This window comes from Piliocolobus tephrosceles, chromosome 15, assembly GCF_002776525.5.
Source record: "Piliocolobus tephrosceles isolate RC106 chromosome 15, ASM277652v3, whole genome shotgun sequence".
NCBI classification, from domain to species: Eukaryota; Metazoa; Chordata; class Mammalia; order Primates; family Cercopithecidae; genus Piliocolobus; species Piliocolobus tephrosceles.
The window spans coordinates 106644552-106664471 of record NC_045448.1 but is presented as its reverse complement, the minus strand read 5'-3'; the positions used below and the strand labels follow the sequence as shown (position 1 = coordinate 106664471).

The 19920-nt window shown below is 41.8% G+C and overlaps 1 protein-coding gene across 2 annotated transcripts in view; it reads right to left on the bottom strand.

The window, feature by feature from the left end:
- Nucleotides 1-19920, bottom strand: part of TMEM131 (transmembrane protein 131) — a 243055-nt gene that overhangs the window by 98492 nt on the left and 124643 nt on the right. For both annotated transcript variants that reach the window (XM_023211442.2, XM_023211443.2), the window contains exon 5: nucleotides 5061-5184. In XM_023211442.2, coding sequence (XP_023067210.1) covers nucleotides 5061-5184 — 124 coding nt within the window. The remainder of the gene's footprint in view (nucleotides 1-5060; nucleotides 5185-19920) is intronic.

Below are 19920 nucleotides of genomic sequence, written 5' to 3'. Positions count from 1 at the left end.
TGACTCCAATTTTGAAAGAAGTTCTACTGTGGGTAAAATGCTATTAAACAGCATTGCACGCTACAGAGGAATCTTTTGTGAAAAGAAGAATCAGTGGATGCTGCACTCTTCACTGCCGTCTTATTTTAAGCAACTGTCATGGCCATCCCAACCTTCAGCAACCACTACCCTGATCAGTCGGTGGCTGTCAACACCGAGGCAAGGCCCTCCACCAGCAAAAAGACTATGACTTGCAGAAGGCTGGCAGGATCATGATCAGCTTTTAGCAATAAAGTATTTTTGAAATTAAGGTATGTAAATTTTTTAGATACAATGTTACTGCACTTAATAGGCCACAGTATAAACATAACTTTGATATATATGGGGAAACAAAAAAATTCTGTGACTGGCTTACTGCAGTGGTCTGGAACTGAACCCATAATATCTCCAAGGTATCCCTGTATCCCAAGTCCAACTCCTTTCTTCACCTCTTCCGTGTATCACTCTGGTCAGAGTAATCATCTAATCATCTTCTTACCCTGGAGTATGGCAACAGCCAATGTGACTGGTGTCCCTTGTCCTACTTTTGATGAACAATGATCCTTTTAAAACCTAAAGCTACAATTTCATTCCTCTGTTCAAAACCCTTTGATGGCTTTCCATGTCATTCAGGAAAAAGAGTCAAGTCAAACCACAGCTTGTAAGGCCCTTCATGGTCTGCCCCCTTACTTCTCCTCTCATCTGTGCTCACTCTGGTCTAGCTGTCTTTGAACACCAGGCCTGCTTTCAACAATGGAGCCTTTGTACTGCCTGGTCCTTCCTGCTAGAATGCTTTTCTTCCATGTTTCACTTTCCGCCAAACAGTCCCACCTCACCCCTTTGAGTCTTCGTTCCAATGTCACCTTCTGAATAAAGCCTACCCTGACCACCCTATTGAAAATGGCATGCCTAAGCCTCTGATCTCACACTCTTCCCTGTGCACACCTAAGCCTCTGATCTCATACTCTTCCCTGTGCACACCTAAGCCTCTGATCTTACACCCTTCCCTGTGCACACCTAAGCCTCTGATCTCACACTTTTCTTCTGACCTTGTAACATCTTCTGAGATGTATAAAATTTACTTATTTATCATGCTTGCCTTCCCTCTGCTGCTGACTTTACCCGAACTCCCCAGAGTATATATGATAAGCATCTCTGTTTTCACTGATAACTAAGTGCCTGGCATTTAAGTAGACACTTCATAAATATTTGTTAAATTAATTCCTTCTTTCCACATAGGTGGGGTAGCAAAACTATTTTTAATTTACATTTTCTTACATGTTTTAAACTGCAAAAGTAACAAGAGCTGATTTTACTTAGTGATATAGAGCAAAGATGACTGAATAAAAAGCTAATACCCTCAAACTTCCTCCATTCTCACCATTATTAGGTTATCCAGTTAACCTGGCAAATCAATCTGTGCTTTATTCCGGCTCTTATTAATATACCCAAATAAATATACATAGATTTTTTGCTTTTTATAAAAATGGCATTATAGGCCGGGTGCAGTGGGTCATGCCTGTCATCCCGGCACTTTGGGAGGCCAAGGTAGGCAGACTGCTTGAGGCTGGGAGTTTGAGACCAGCCTGGCCAACATGACAAAACCCATCTCTACTAAAAATACAAAAATTAACCAGGTGTGGTAGCAGGTGCCTGTAGTCCCAGCTATTGGGGAGGCCGAGGCACAAGAATTGCTTGAACTGGGAGGCAGAGGTTGCAGTGAGCTGAGATCACGCCACTGCATTCCAGCCTGGGCGACAGAGAAAGACCCTGTCTCGGGGGAAAAAAAAAAAAAAAGGCATTATATTCAACTCTACAATATGCTTTTCTTACATATTAGCATGTCATGTATATTACTGCAGATCTATAGAGACCTATTTCATTCTCTTTATTATCTACATAATATTCCATACTACCGCTCCATCGCGTTTCGTTAAATTTCCAATAACATGCATGGAATCAACAGAACAATGTCCTTCTATATCTAATTAAAATAATCATTAATTTTTATTAATGCCCCTTCAACCCATGAGAAGAGACTGATCATTAAGTATACCAAAATAAGTGAACTATAACATTTTAATTTTAGCCACAGACTGAAACAAAGTTTATCCTAATCTTCAGTTTATCTGAAAATTTAATTAATCAAAAGGTTCTAGTCAATAAAGAAAACATTATTGTTTTCTATTGTGTGTAAGGCACACCATTTCCACAATTGGACTTGTTAGAATATTAATATAAAAATCTGCATTTTCTGATGCAAAACAGATCTTGCATATTTTATGGCCTATATATGATATGGCCATGAAAGATAAATGGCCTAAATGCAGTCTATTATGTAATTTTAAATTATAATTGATTAGATAATCATATTCAATCAACAGATAACTATAGATAATTACAAAAACTTATATACAGAGAAATAAATCGTTACACAACCACATCCCGTACCTCTCTTAGTATTCCTATTCTTTTTGATTTTCAGGTGGTCTTAAAATCAAAACCTTAACAAGATTACTTGCATGTGCGGATTAAAATACAATTATGTAAAACTTGGTTTGAAAAATAATTTAAAAATAATTAGTCTTTTCTGTATTTCCTGCTTTTTGGTTAAGGTAGAGATGATAACAGTTAGTAACTAAAAACTCTGAGTTATAGACAATGTTTTATTGTCAAAGAAATAAGACCTGACCAAGAACTCTGAGCATGACAAAGGCAATTAGAGTAAACATACAGAAAGATTTTGCTCTCCTCGACATAAGAAACTCTATTCATCTTTCCCCAAGGCTCTTATTGTTGGCATAAAGCTGAAGTGGAGAGGAAATAGGTTATTTCTTCCCCCAAGAGTTCATTCCATCTCTCCCCTCTACTTCTCGAGCTTCTTAAGTCAGTGTCTTACTGTAGGGAAAAAAAGATGGAAAGCAAGAAGAAGAAAAAAGGATAAGAGGAGAGAGTAAAGATTTTGGCTATCTCCTTTGAGCTAAATCTTGAGTATTTAAATGTGGATTCTGATAGGTGTAATTATTCTTATTGTTTAATTCCATCACCTGACAGCACAAAACAGAATGGTTAACCTGTGCCTTAATTACCTACACATTTAGTTCATCTTCTAAAAAATTTCCAGAGAAACTATTCTCTGCATAACATTCACATATAGAAATAGTCCCTAGGAGAGTCTAGTTCAGAAATGTCAAGTTAGTAGCCTTTGGCTTATGTTGTTTGGCTCATACTGTCTTTCTAAAATTGAATTGATTTTCAATGTGTAAAGACTGGAAGATACATGAAAATTCTTATTTCTGACTCTTCTTGAGAAATGAGCAGAACTGCACATGGGCTTAGACTCCTTACACGCTAACCACTGGCCAGAGCCCAGTGGAGGCTGATCTCTTTGAATGGGTCACATGTTCTCTAGGACACCCCTCATCCCACTCGGCTTGCTTCCCTCATTTATACTGTTTACCTAGCCCAGTTTAAGAATCTGTTTGCAACTCTTCTTCCAGTCTCTGTATTATGATAGCAATGAAAAAAGTAAAAGCCCTGGCCTTTAACACAGGTGAAGCTTGGAGTGTTCAGAAACAACAAAATATTGCTTGACTTAGCAAAAAGTTAACAAGCTAGAAATAAAATGTATAGTGCAGTTGTGAACTATTTTTGAACTGATTCCACTTTTACTTCACAATTTTGCCCTTTAACCCAACCTGTCTCTGCATACTGACAATGCCTGAAAGCTGGATGGTTTCATTACACATAAATACACTTCTCTATAGAAAGTATTAGGTACAGGCCACTCACTGAAGTGTAATATGATACAAATCACTGGGGATGATAACAGAACACCTACACCTTCACCTTGGCTCCTGTCACTCACTGCATGACTGCAGTAGACCTCTCTGGAGCTCGGCCTGTGTATACACAGGTCTCTCCCAGCCTTAGAATTATATTATTGGAGGCTATTATAAATAGCACTTTTATAAAAAGTGTGAAAATATCTTTTAGATAACAAAGAATAACTCAAGGGAAAGCTATTTTAAGAAATAATTTAGAAAAGGGATATTTACACAAGAATCACAAAACAATTAAGCTTTTTATTACCAAAAGTAATATGCTGATTTATTAGTCCCTTGTTTATAAAATACCTTTACATGAAAAAGTTATGCTTTTTTATTTTACTGTAAACAACATATGATGAAACAGGATTTTAGAAAGGAGAAATGTAAACATCAAAATTGATATAAAAATATAGCAACCAATATCTTATATGGTTTAAAAGCTTTCTTCTTTGTTACCCAATCACATCCCTTCAAAGGAGGCAGTGAAAACTCTGGGAAGATGAAATTCGGTTCCATTCATTTACTTCCCTCTGATCTTTGTTATTTTGTTAATTATTTTGGAAACCTATATATTAAAGCTTTAGGTATTCTCTCAAATTTAAAATGTACTTAAGAAATCATTTTTATTTTTTCAGTCAGAGAAAACGTTTTTAATAACAAGTTTATATACTTCCTATGAAAATAAAAAATAAAATTTTAAAGGATATTTGTGGTAAGGAGAATCTTAAATTGGAGCCCAAGACTTTATGTCCTAATCTCCGAGGCCGTGACTAAGATGTAATTAAGGCTCCCAACCAGCTGCCTTTTAGTTAATCAAAAGGGAGACTATCCAGAGAGTCCTGACCCACTGACAGGAGCCCTTTAAAGCAGAGTTTTCTCGCTGGAGGCAGAAGAGGACGCCAGAGAGGTACAAAGTGCCAGCGGAAAGATGCGCTGTTGCTGGCTTGAAGATGGATGGCCTGTGAGAAGGAACCCGGAGGCCCTGAGTTGCTGGGAGGGGTCACAGGCCAAGAGCCAGCAGCCAAACAGGGGTTTCAGTTCTACAACCACAAGGAACCTAATTCTCTCAACAGCTTTAATGAGTCTGGAAGTGATTTCCCCCCAGAGCCTCTGGACAAGGACTCAGCCTGGATGACATCTTAATTTCAGCCCCTGATACACTGAACAAACTGAACAAACTTAGGAAAGTTCATGTATAGCAGAGAAACTTACCCTATTTTGAAAAAATGATGCATGAAAATGTGATGTTGTAGCAGATATTGATACTAAAGTAATAGTTTCTTCAGAACTAGGATTATGTAAGTAGACTTTTTCCATTTTTGGCATTCCAACTGGTCTGTAAAACAAAAAGAAAATTGTCTCAAATACTTCACAGATAACAGATAATTATGATTGAATTATGATTGATAAGATGATTTCTAGTGGTTAAAAACTAATCAAAATTGTTAGACAAATACATAGCTAAATATATTAAAACACTTTCTGAATTTATATTTAAACTTACACACAAAAATGCATTTAGTCATTCAATAAATATTTCTTGAGTGCCAATTATGTCACGTACAGTGCCAGGTGCTGGCATACAATGAAGCAAGTCTCATCCCTGTGAAGCTCAGAACCCAGTGAGATGGTGGACGGGGCACAAAATGGTCAGTTCCTTTTCTTTCTTTCTGTACCACCACCCGGCCTCCTACCAATCGTGCCCTCTTCTCAAATTCCATGGATACGTGCTCTTCATTTTAGGAGCGGAAACTGAGTAGCAAAGTTGTGTGAGGAGATGTTGTGAGTTACGGGCTTTTACTATACTCATTTCATAGACAAGAATACTGGGGCACAGAAAAGTTAATTAACTTGTCAAAGGCACACTTGGAACCTGGATGTGAATCTAAGTCTTCTGGGTCTGGGTCTAGTCTGCACCTTAACTGTCAGTACTGAACTGCTTCTTCTCAAGTTAAACACACTCAATGGTCTGAAATCCACAAATCCATTTTAATGTCTCCCTTGGCATCCATGCCATGGTTTGCCTTAGAAGTGAAACTTTATTCTACAGTCCACTTACTACTTCTGTAGCTAATCTTACTGGTACAGGCCTCCTAACTTCTACAGCTTCCTTGCTTTTTCTCTCTAACTACCCACACACACTCACTAGTTATTAGGTTCCTTCCTAATCTCACAGGACCCAACCTAAACAAGTAACTCTGTTTTCAATCCAGACCCTCCACCTGAGCCAGGCTAGTTCCATGGGCAAGTCCCCCACGGCTCTGCTAATTTGCCTGCCCTGTGTTTTTCTCCCTATCCCCTCCACCAATCCAAACCCTCATTTTCCAATTCAAATGTACACCCTTCTTTCACAAGGTCCTCTCCACATGCAATCATTTTGGTCCATGGTTTTTGAAATTTTAAATTTTGTATTTCATATTTAAAGTTTACATATAAACCTCAAATCCCAAGCAGTTGAAAACGCAGAGCCAGAACTGCATTTTATACTTGGTTCAACTGTCCACCATGCTTTTGTTCTTCAAGAAGTTCTGTCCCTACCTTTTCTTCAATTTAGTTGCTCACCTCTAATTCAAGACTTGGGAAGTTGATAAACAGTGAACAGCTGATAATTTTCAACAGTTTAAGAAAATGGAATGCAGGTGGAAGGGCAGCGCACGATGGCCAAATAGAAGGCTCCACCATTGTCCCTCTCCCCACAGAAATACTAAATTTAACAACTATCTATGACAAAAAAATCACCTTCGTAAGAACCAAGAATGAGGTAAGCACTCACAGTACTTGGTTTGGTTTTAACTTCGTATCACCGAGAGAGGCACTGAAGAGGACAGGGAAGACAATCTTGAATCGGTGATGCCACCCTTTCCCACCTACGCCCCTCCACCCGGCAGCAGCCAAGGGGCACAGAGAGAGTCTGTGCACTTGGGAGAGGGACAGTCCAGCGTCTGCGAGATTTTGCAGTGAACTCAGTGCTGCCCTGTCACAGCAGAAAACAAAATCTGGCTGAACTCAGTGGTCGCCTTCCCAGGGAGGGAGCATTTAGATGAACCCTTGCCGGGGGGAACTGCCCATCCTAGCAGTCCTAACTCGAGTTCCCACTAGTCTTGTCACCGCAGGTTAAAGTGTTCTGGGGCCCTAAATAAACTTGAAAGGCAGTCTAGGCCACAAGCACTGCAATTCCTAAGAGAGTCCTAGTGCTGTGTTGGGTTTGGAGCCCAGCAGACTTGGGGGGCATGCAACCTACTGAGACAGGAGCTGGGGTGCCCAAGGGAGTGCTTGCACCACCCCTCCTCCAACCCCAGGCGGCACAGCTCACGGCTCAGAAAGTGGTCCCTTTCTTCTGCTTGACAGACGAGAGAGGGAAGAGAAATGAGGCCTTTGTCTTGCATCTTGGATACCAGCTCAGCCACAGCAGGATGGGGATGCTGTGGATTGGGAAGGGAGCCCAATTCTCTGAAGGATGAGTCCCAGACCTGGCAGCATTTGCCACAAGCTGACTGGAGAGCCCTTGGGCTTTAAGTGAATACTGATGGTAGCCTGGCAGTATTCTCCATGGGCTTGTGGTGATGGTGGCCATGGGGGTAAGGATCCTCTGTCTGTGGAAAGGGGAGGGAAGAGTGGGTAGGACTGCATCAAATGGGTTGAAGGTCAGCTCAGCTGCAGCACAACAGAACACTAGGTAGATTTCTAAGGTGTTTGACTCCAGTCCCTGGCTCCTAGACACACCTACAGACCCACCTGGGGCCTGAGGGAACCTGCTGTCCTGAAGAGAAGGACACAAACCTGGCTGGCTTCACCACCTGCGGATTGTAGAGCCCTAGGGCCTTGAAGAAACACACCCGCAAGTCAGGGAGTGGTTACAGTGGGCCATGGGCAAGACTCAGTGCTATGCTGGCTTCAGGTCTGACGCAGTGCAGTTCCAGTGGTGGGGGCCACAGGGATGCTTTGTCATTCCACTCCCAGATCCAGGTGGCTCAGCACAGAAAGAGAGCGATGTTTGGGAGAAAATAAGGAAAGAGAACAGGAGTCTTCGCCAGGTAATCCAGAGAATTCTTCCTGATCTTTATCCAAGACCACCAAGATGGTACCTCTGTAAGTCTGCAAGAACCACAGCGTTGCTGGGCCTGGGGTGCACCCTAGCTCAGCTATGGCTTAGATCACTGCACCCAAGTCCTTTTGAACATCTGGAAAGCCTTCCCAAGAAGAAGGGGTACAAACATGCCCAGACTGTGAAGATTACAATAAATACCTAACTCTTCAACGCCCAGACACTGATGAACATCTGCAAGCATAAAGACCAGCCAGCAAAACATGACTTCCTTAAATGAATTAAATAAGGCACCAGGGACCAATCCTAGAGAAACAGAGATACGTGACCTTTCAGAGAGACAATTCAAAATGGCAGTTTTGAGGAAATTCAAAGAAATTCACGATAACATAGAGAATGAATTCAGAATTCTATCAGATAAATTTAATAAAGAAACAAATAATTAAAAAGAATTCAGCAGAAATTCTAGAGTTGAAAAATGCAACGGACATACTGAAGACTGCATCAGAGTTTCTTAACAGCAGAACTGATCAAGAAGAAGAAAGAATTAGTGAGCTTGAAGACAGGCTATTTGAAAATAGTCAGCGGACAGAAAACAAAAAAGAATTAAAAAGAAGGCACACCTACAGGACCTAAAAAATAGCCTCAAAAGGGGAAATCTAAGAGTTAATGGCCTTAAAGAGGAGGCAGAGAAGGAAATAGGGGTAGAAAGTTTATTTAAAGGGACAATAACAGAACACTTCCCAAATCTGGAGAAAGATATTAATATTGAAGTACAAGAAGGTTATAGAACACCAAGCAGATTTAACTTAAAGACTACCTCAAGGCATTTAATAATCAAACTTCCAAAACTCAAGAATAAACAAAGGATCCTAAAATTAACAAGAGATAAGAAACAAAATTAGGTACAACAGAGCTCCAATGCGTCTGGCAGCAAACTTTTCAGTGGAAATCTTACAGGCCAGGAGAGACTGGCATGACATACTTAAAGTGCTGAAGGCAACAACAAAAATCCCCCACACTTTTACCCTAGAATAGTGTATCTGGCAAAAATATCCTTTCCAGCGAAAATATCCTTCAAATGTGAAAGAGGATAAGGACGTTCCCAGACAGACAAAAGTTGAGGGATTTCACCAACATCAGATATATCTTACAAGAAATGCTAATGGGAGTTCTTCCAAACTGAAAGAAAAGGACCAATTAATTAGCAACCCTCCAGGATGCTGGAGTGGGCAGATTTCTTGCGTAATACTCCGTAAGCACCGGTAACCCAAGCAAAACTGGACAAATGGGGTCATATCAACTTAAAAAGCTTCTGCACAGCAAAGGAAACAATCAACAAAGTGAACAGACAGCCCACAGAATGGGAGGAAATATCTGCAAACTACCTATCTGGCAAGGGACTAATAATTAGAATATATGAGGAACTTGGCCGGGCGCGGTGGCTCAAGCCTGTAATCCCAGCACTTTGGGAGGCCGAGGCGGGCGGATCACGAGGTCAGGAGATCGAGACCATCCTGGCTAACACGGTGAAACCCCGTCTCTACTAAAAAATACAAAAAACTAGCCGGACGAGGTGGCGGGCGCCTGTAGTCCCAGATACTTGGGAGGCTGAGGCAGGAGAATGGCGTGAACCCAGGAGGCGGAGCTTGCATTGAGCTGAGATCTGGCCACTGCACTCCAGCCTGGGCGACAGAGCAAGACTCCGTCTCAAAAAAAAAAAAAAAAAAGGGCAAATTATCTGAATAGGTATTTCTCAAAAGAAGACATAGAAAAGACAAAGAGGCATATGAAAAAATGTTCAATATCACTAATTATCAGGGAAACACAAATCAAAACCACAATGAGATCTCTGATTCCAATTCAAATGGCTTTATCCAAAAGACAGGCATGACAAATACGGGCAAGGATGTGGAGAAAAGGGAATGTTGGTGGGAATGTAAATCAGTACAAACTCTTGGAGGCTCCTCAAAAAACTAGAAGCAGGGCTACCATACAATTCAGCAATCCCACTCCTAAGTATACACCCAAAATAAAGGACATCAGTATACTGCAGCAGTATCTGTACTCCCATGTTTATTACAGCACTATTCACAGTAGCTGAGATTTGGAAACCACCTAAGTGTTTATTAACAGACGAATGGATAAAGAAAATGTGGTACATATATACAGTGGAGTACTACTCAGCCATGAAAATGAATGAGATCCTGCCATTTGTAACAACCTGGATGGAGCTAGAGAACATTATGTTAAGTAAAATAAGCCAGGCCCAGAATGACAAACTTTCCATGTTCTCACTTATTTGTGGGAGCTAAAAATTAAAACAATTGAACTCATGGAGATAGAGAGTAGAAGGATGGTTACCAGAGGCTGGGAAGGATAGTAGGGGGGATGGGTAGAAATGGGGATAATTAATACGTATAAAGAAATTGAAAGTATAGATAAGACCTAGCATTTCCTAGCACAACACGGTGACTACAGTAAAAAAAAAAAAAAAAATTAACTGTACATTTTAAAATAACTAAAATAATATAAATGGATTGTTTGTAACACAAAAGATAAATGATTGAGGTGATGACTATCCCCTTTACCCTGATGTGATTATTATGCATTGCATGCCTGTATCAAAATATCTTATGTAACCCATAAATATACATATCTACTATGTACCCACAAAAATTTAAAAATAATTGAATAAAAAAGCAACAAATTAATCAGGGGCTAATTTAGGTTCCTTTAAAGATAGTGAATTAGTACATGCTGGCTCTCCCTGCCATCTTCCCTCCTCACAACAATAATGCTGAAAAAACTGAGAAGTTATAAGGAAGTACTGACTCCAAGAAATAACCAAAACACAGTGAGAAGCCCTTGGGAGAACTGAAGGCTGCCTTAAAGTGGCAGGTGAAGGAAAGTGAGTGGCAACGGGCAGCCTGAGCTGACGACGAGAGGCTAGGCTAAGAGAAGGCTTCCAAACTTTATTATTCTCCACTTTCTTCCCTGTCTGCCTTGAGACAGAGCCTGATCCTTCAACCTAGAACAGAAAAGCTTGCCAGGGTAAGGAGTTGATGAGCAGCTGCCCTCGAAATGCTCTCCTCTAACGTCTCTCACTGGTCCTACACAGTCCTAGGTCTACTGAACCATGATTTAGGAAGACACCTTTGTCCCACTATGCTTCTGCCTAAGCATTGTCAGTTAAGAGTGGTGACAAATATGGGGCAATCAATAGTTCTTATGTGTATGTGTGGAACTGGGACTCTCCATTTTGGGGATCATCTCTCCTTTTAAATTCACAAGAAGAGACAAAGACCAGGACTTGGTCTTCTGCCCTTCTCAATACGCATTACCAGACAGTAGCTGGTAAGTTCACACACCCAAGTAACGTGACATGTTTGGAGTAAATCAATCGGATAACACACACAATGCTGTGATAGAGTACAATGCTGTCTATTGCCATGGTCAAACATGGAACACAATGTTGAAGAGAAGTGACAAGAATGGATTTCCTTGTCTTGTTCTTGATGTAGGGGGAATTTTTTCATTCTTTCACCATTAAGTATGATGTCAGCCTTCGGGTTTTCATCACAGATGCTCTTTATTAGGTTGAAGAAAATCCCGTCTATCCTAGTTTGTTAGGCACTATTATCATGAAAGGATGTTATTTTCTCAAATGCTTTTTCTGTGATTATTGACACGATTATTGGTTTTCCCTGTATTCCCTATATTAATTGATTTTTTTGATGTTAAACCAACCCTGCATTCTTGAGATAAATGTCACTTGGTCATGGTGTAAACTAGATTCTTTTTAGAATCTATTAGCATTTTGTGGGGGATTTTTGCATCTATATTCAGAAGACGTATTTGTCTATATTTTCTTGTAGTGTCTTTGGTTTTGGTACTAGGGTAATACAGATCTAATAGACTATGTTGGGAATTGTTTCCTTTTCTATGGTTTGGAAGAGTTTGGGAATAACTGGTATTCTTCTTTGTTTCATAGAATCCTTAACTAAAGCTATGTGGGGCAGGGCTTGCTTTCTGGCAAGTTTTTGTTTTGTTTTGTTTTGTTTTTTTGAGACGGAGTCTCGCTCTGTCACCCAGGCTGGAGTGCAGTGGCGCGATCTCCGCTCACTGCAAGCTCCGCCTCCTGGGTTCACACCATTCTCCGGCCTCAGCCACCGAGTAGCTGGGACTACATGCGCTCACCACCATGCCTGGTTAATTTTTTTTTAATCTTTAGTGGAGGTGGAGTTTCCCCGTGTTAGCCAGGATGGTCTTGATCTACTGCCCTCGTGATCCACCTGCCTCGGCCTCCCAAAGTGCGGGGATTAGAGGCGTGAGCCACTGCACCTGGCTACTTTCTGGGAAGTTTGTAAATGACTAATACAAACATTTTACTTGTTATAAGTCTATTCAGATTTTCTATTTCTCCGTGAGTCAGTTTATGTATTTTGGGTCTTTCTGGAAATTTGTCCATTTCAACTAAGTTAATGAATTTGTTGGCATACAGTTGTTCATAATACTCCCTTGTAATCTTATTTTTATAAGGTTGATAGTAACGTCACCACCTACATTCCTGATTTTAGTAATTTGAGTCTTTTCTGTTTATTTCCTAGTCTAGCTAAAGGTTTGACAATTTGATCTTTTCAAAGAACCAACGTTTGGTTTTGCTGATTTTCTGTTATGTCTTTCTATTCTGTATTTTATTTATTTCCTCTCTAGTTTTTATTATTTCTGCTTGCTTTAGTTGGCTCTTTTGCTAGTTTTTTTAGGGAGAAGGTTAAGTTTCTGATTTGAGATATTTGGGTATGTGTATGTTTCCTTTCCAGCAATGTTTTTGCTGCATCCTGTAAGTTCTGATATGTTTTGTTTTTGTTCATCTCAAAGTATTTTCTAATTTCCCTTTTGATTTATTCGATTCACTGATTGTTAAGGAGTATGTTTATTATCTCAAGACTTTTTTGTTTTTGATTTCCAATTTATTTCAGTAGAAAATAAAGTCAGAGAACATACTTTGTACAGGATGAGTATCGCTCTTACCTGAAATGCTTGGAACCAGAAGTGTTCTGAACTTCAGATTTTTTCAGATTTTGAAATATTTGCATTATACTTATCAGTTAAGCAACCCTAATCTGAGAATCTGAAATTGTTCAATGAGCATTTCCTTTGAGCATCATGTTGGCACACAAAAAATCTCAGGTTTTGGGGCATTTTGGATTTTCAGATTAGGAATGTTCAGCTGGTATTGTTTAAATCCATTTAAAATTACTAGTGTTTGTATTATGGATTAGCATATGGTCTATCTTGGGGAACATTCTACAAATGCCTGAGCTGAGTAAGTATTGTTATTGAGCACGGTGTTCTAAAGACGTCTACAAGTCAAGTTGGTTTACACTTTTTCCAAGTCTTCTATTTCTTTATCTTCTGCCTAGATGGTCTAGGCATGATTGAAAATGGGGGTACTGAAGACTGTCATTACTGTTGCACTGTGTATTTCTTCCTTCAGTTCTTGCAGTTTTGCTTCATATATTTTGGGTGGGTCTCTGTTATTAGTTTTTTATATATATGTTTATAATTGTTTTATCTCCCTGGATTGACCCTTTTGTAATCATAAAATGTCCATCTCGATTGTAGTAACTTTTCTGTTTTAAAGTCTACGTTGTCTGATCCGCTTTTCCCCTAGTGACGCCCTGCTGTACAAGTGGACACTGGGGAAGGGGTGGTAGACCCTGGTCTTCTCAGCTTGCTCTTCCTAGTGTGGAACTTATCCTACTAGTGAGGTGAGCAGGATTGGGTTCCCCAGGTTTCAGGCCTGCTGCATCTGGGGTACAGCATCTGTCCTAGAGTGGGGTGGGTGAAGAGAGACCCAGTCCTTTCTAAAACGTGCCTGAAACAGAACTTCTGCAACATAAAGTTGGGGATGATGAGAAATGCTAGTAGCCCTCCCCTCTCAGGGTGAAACTACAGTCCCAGAGTACAAACTGGGGTTAGAGGGAGCTTCTATAATAAGGAGCTGGGGATTGAGGGGTATGTGGTGGGGAGAATAGAATAGGTTGTAGCCCAAATGCCAGAGACTGCCACTGTTCTTATGAAGATTTAAAACATTTTTTTGAATGAACAATTTCCTGGAACTTTAAATAACTGTTTTTTAAAAATAATTCTCATCAGTTAAATTGCTGTTTGTGGAGATGGTCCATTGAGCTCCTTACGCCATTCTTAAAATCCCATGTCCTAAGGGTATATTTGCTTCAAGTATTCGGAAGTTCCATTGTTAGATGCATGCTTATTTTGAGTTGTTATTTTTGTGTGTCTAAATTAACCCCTCTATATTTATGTAATATCCCCCTTTATCCCCAGTAATAGTGCTTGTTCTGAAGTTTACTTTGTCTAAATTAACATAGTCCCTTCACGGTTCTTTTGGTTAGTGTTTACATGGCAATATCTTTTCCATCCTTTTATTTTTAACTTGTCTATGTCGATATATATAAATATATATAAAATATTGTCTATGTCTTTATATATATACACACACACATATATATGTGTGTAGGTTTTTTGCTAGTTGTGTCTCTTTTTTATTCAATCTGACAATCTTGGTCTCTTAATTGGTGTGTTCAGATTATATATATTTAATAAAATTATTGATAGAGTTAAAGTCTATCATCACTCTATTTTATTTTATTTTTTTACTAACTAGGAAAGCCGTGCCCACAGACTGCACTGGAGAGGTAGAATCCCAGAGAGTTTCTCTGCTTTACCCAGGGAAGCAAAATCCTGGCCAAAAATAATTCTGTGGCTGACATTCTGTGGACTGCACATTATGAGGGCCACAATCATTCTGTGCCTAACAGTCTAGAACAACAACAACAACAACAACGAAGTGGAAACAGGGATTGGGTCCTGAGGCAGTGACAGGTAGGTGTCCAGAACAGGTCTGGAAGAATATACTTGGAGTTAGACAGCAGAACTCCTCAAACCAAGCAGGACTCAGACTGCTGAATTCCTCTTGCTTCTGGTGGGGACTCAGATTCTTTAAATAACAGGCTCATCAATCCTAGGTGGGGTTACCACACCATGAAACAATTAGGGAAATGGGTACAGACCCAGCTGGGGCCTCAAACTACAGCCATGACACTGCAGGAAGAAGCTGAATGATACAACATAGAAGATAAAAGTCTTCTTCCTCAAGCTTCATACAGACATATATGGAGAACAATAGCACACAGAAATAAAAACATCCTCCTTGCATCCTGAAAGTTCACCAACTGTGTGCTTCTTAAAAATGCTTTTACAATTCAAATAGACTTCAGGCTAACTGGCAACCATTCAAGCACATCTCTGTGAATTCCTTCTCAATGTTTTTCCTTGTGTGACTTCAGTACAGTCAATCTCAGCTAAGATAAAGAAGACAGGGTATAAAATGGACAGGTAATTTGCGGTATCCTTCAAGAAGACAGGATTGGAGATGGCCTCCTGCAGGACAGGGCTGTGGGGAAAAGAGACAAGTGTGGAAGTGCAGGAACCTGGAAGCAGGGAGTGGATCAGAATGCTTGATCTGCAATGCTTCTGAGGCTGGCCCTGCCCTTTCTTCCAGGGATCAAAGAGGAAAGGCATGGGCCACATCCCATAGAAATGAATGCCCTTGCTCAGAGGGGAAGAGTCATCTACTTCTGTTGTTCAAAGTAGTTTGGAGTAACAAGAACAGAGGGAAGGTATCAGGAAGGACATTAGCAGGATATTTTAGTCGTTGCGTGCTCAAACAGAGCAGGCTGCCTCTAGCTCCGGGCAGTCCACACCACAGGAAGCAAAGGGAGCGGGCACTCCTTGGACAGACTAGCTCACAGACCTCATTGGAACAGCTTGCCTTCCTCCTCACCATCCTCCGTTACATGAGCAGAATCTAGGCCATGGAAAGTACGTGATTATTGGTAAACTCACAATGTGCTGCTTTTCTGTGCTATGTAATAAACTACCACAAACTTTGAGGCTTAAAGCAATGCCCATTCATTATCTTATACTTCTGTAAGAACGCCTGGTTTATCTGCTCGAGGTCTCGCAAGGAAATGCGCGACTCGGCCAGATGTGTCCTCATCTGAAGCTCCAAGTTCTTTTAAGTTCCTTCTGGTGGTGGACAAAATTCAGGATGCTCTCAGTCTTTTGCCATATGACCCTACCATTTTCAAAAGCAGCACCAAGAAACTCTCTTGCATCCAATATCTCCCTTACCTCAAATACCTGACATTTCTGTTTCTGATTGCTAAAGCCAGATTTTAAAGGTTCATGGACTAGGTCAGGCCCACCCCCCCAAAAAAATCTATCTTAAAGGTCAATTGATTTGCGGCCTTAGTTACAGTTTCAAAATCCTCTATAGCAACACCTAGATTGGTGTTTGATTGAATAATTGGGAGAATGTATGTACAGGTACCTTAGAGGCCAGACATTTTTGGAATTCTGGCCTGTCTTAGAATTCTGCCTATCACAAGCAGGATATATGACTACATGGCTGAACAGGTAAAATTTAAAAATAAAACAAAGATTTCCGAATGCCTGTCAGGGCTGGTCCTGTTTGTTTCCATTATTGGCTGTCCAAAGACAGAAGCAGGGCCAAAAGCGACAGTGTGAAGTATTTATAAACCACGCTGAAGCAGGCATACAGCTGTTCTCTGTGCTGTTGCAGCAGAACTACGAACTGTCCGTATTTTCGAATAGTCTGAGGCTCAAAAGAATTAGAAAGCAGCAGCGATGAATGAGAGACTAGCTTGGAAAGTAAACTGCAATCTTGCGGTCAAAGGCAAGTTTCCTTCACCACAGAAAGGTGACACTGCAGTGCCAAGAAACAGCTGAAGAAATGGCTTAGCAACTGCCCTGAGGCAGACCTTATGAATGACAGTGACACAGCACTCTGTTAAGCACAGCTTTGGGCAGGAAGTTGGGCCAAATCAATATACGGTACTTTGTACCACTCAATTACCGCAAAATATCACTATCCTCCTTTCAAAAACATTTTAGGATGAAGGCTGAGCTAGGGAGCTGATTAAAATCTTTTATGGAAAGACTGGGTAGGTAGGAATTGAAAAGCTAAGAGGCACCAAGTATCCCTTTAGGGGGCCTATTTGATTTTCTTGGAATACCAAAAAGTCATCAGAGAAAAACTGCCTTTCATAAACTAAATTTATCTTGACAATAAAGACATCCATTTTTAGCAACAGTCTATTCAATGTCCTTTTTTTTTTTTTTTTTTTTTTTAACAGCCATGAAGTACCTACTTTAAACTTTAGATCTGAAATCAAGATTTTCTGAATGTAATAATTACATCAGCCAAAGATTTTGGTAAACCATGTTTCTACCCAAAGCATCTTTTGCAGCCTGCAATAAATGTCTGGAGTGAAACCGCCTTTGCAAAATTAGGACAGTAAGAGAAATGTGACATAGTTGACTCCATCTTGCTTCTGACCTCCAAGCTGTCCTTTGTCATTTCTGGGAACAGGCAAAGCTGGGAACTTTGGAAGGAATTTAGTTTACAGTTTAATGTTAAAACAAGGATAATAACCTTTCCCAAAACTAAACTGCTTCTGAAAACCAATGAAAGGCCGTGAGGTGAGGGTTATGAAAGGGGCCTGAGATAACTGGACATTGTCTGGGAGATCATAAGATTTCTGTTTCCTAATCACTCCTGTAGGTAGCATTACTACTGTACAACCTAAGATTGGTCTTTTGAGAGATACTTTCAGACGTTTGCATTTCTGACAACTGGCTGGCTGAACCGGTCCTGTAGTCCCCACCCAGAGGCTGACTCAGAGCAGGAGGACCATATTCCACACCCCTACGATTCCATCCCCAACCAATCAACATTCCTCACTCCCTAGCCCCCTGCCCACAAAATGATCCTTGAAAAACCCTCATCTCCAAGCCTTCAGGGAGACTGATTTGAGTAATAACTCTATCTCCTAAGTGGCTGGCCTCCCGTTAGTAAAACTCTTTATTGCAATGCCATGGTCTCAGTGAACTGGTTTTGTCTGTAGAGCAGACAGGAAGAATCCATCAGGCAATTACAGGAGTTGCTACGGAAACAGGAAAACATTTAACAGCACTGGCATAAAAACTGGGTGGGTGGGGGGGGGGGGGGGGGGAGGGAAGGGGGGGGGGGGCGGGGGGGGGTAGGGGGCCCCGGGGGGGGGGCCAGTGGCGTTTAGATGGCCCCACGGGATTGTTACAAGGCGAGAGGAGGAGACAAAGGGGGAAAAGAAAAGATGGGGAGGGAAAGGAAGGGAGGGCAGAGAGAATAAAAGGAAGGGAGGGCAAAGAGAATAAAAGGAAGGGAGGGCAGAGAGAATAAAAGGTAGGCTTAAAGAATAAATGTAAATGAAAAGTCTGAAAACAAAGCCAATTTGATCTGTTTATTGTGAAACACATTCTAGAGGGCAGCAGGAATCATCAGGGTAATGACAGGAGTCTGCACTGGGGTCAAGAAAGAAGCAAGGGAAATTCTAGATGCACCCTTACTTAACGGCCTGATACTTTTTAGAAGGTGCCATGAGTTAGAAAGACTCTAACTCCATTTTTGATATTCGACTGTTGACAGTTTTCAAGCCCCAGTGATGCCCCTTTACCTTTAGCCCCACATCTGGGCAAGTCAATAAGAAAGCCCTTCTCTCTCGGACCTATGAGAAGTTCCAATCATGCAAACTCACTCCAGCCTTGCTCCCCAACCACAATAAAAACTGACTGCTGGCAAGATGGTCAAATAGGAATAGCTCCAGTCTGCGGCTCCCAGTGAGACGGACGCAGAAAGTGGGTGATCTCTGCATTTCCAACAGAGGTACCCGGTTCATCTCACTGGGACTGGTTGGACAGTGGGTGCAGCCCACGGAGGGTGAGTTGAAGCAGGGTGGGATGTCACCTCACCTGGGAAGCACAAGGGGTCAGGGAATTTTCTCCCCTACCCAAAGGAAGCCGTGAGGGACTGAACATAAGGAACTCTGGCACAGATACTGCGCTTGTCCCACGGTCTTTGCAACCTGCAAACCAGGAGATTCCCTCTGGTGCCTACCCCACCAGGGCCCTGGGTTTCAAGCACAAAACGGTGCAGTCATTTGGGCAAACACCGAACTAACTGCAGGAGTTCTTTTTTTCCACACCCCAGAGGCACCTGGAATGCCAGCGAGACAGAACCGTTCATGCCCCTGGAAAGGGGTGCTGAAGCCAGGGACCCAAGTGGTCTGGCTCAGCGGGTCCCCCCCCCGCCCCCAGCGGAGCCCAGCAAACTAAGATCCACTGGCTTGAAGTTCTTGCTGCCAGCACAGCAGCAGTCTGAGGTCAACCTGGGACGACGGAGCTTGGCGGGGGGAGGGGCGTCTGCCACTGCTGAGGCTTGAGTAGGTGGTTTTACAACCACAGTGTAAACAAAGCCACTGGGAAGTTCGAACTGGGTGGAGCCCACTGCAGCTCAGCAAGGCTGCTGTGGCCAGACTGCCAGATTTCTCTGGGCAAGGCATCTCTGAAAAAAATGCAGCATCCCCCATCAGGGGCTTATAAATAAAACTCCCAACTCCCTGGGACAGAGAACCTGCGGAAAGCGGCAGCTGTGGGCGCAGCTTCGGCAGACTGAAACATCCCTGCCTGGCAGCTCTGAAGAGAGCAGTGGACCTCCCAGCACAGCGTTTGAGCTCTGCTAAAGGTCAGACTGCTTCCTCGAGTGGGTCCCTGACTCCCGTGTATCCTGACGGGGAGAAAACTCCCAGCAGGGGCCAACAGACACCTCATACAGGAGAGCTCTAGCTGGCATCTGGCAGTGCCCCTCTGGGGCGAAGCTTCCAGAGGAACGATCTTTGCTGTTCTGCAGCCTCCGCTGGTGATACACAGGGCAAACAGGGTTGGGAGTGGACCTCCAGCAAACTCCAGCAGACCGGCAGCAGAGGAGCCTATCACAAGGAAGACTAACCAACAGCAAGGAATAGCATGTCCACTCAAAGACGCCATCCAAAGGTCACCAACATCAAAGACCAAAGGTCACCAACATCAAAGACCAAAGGT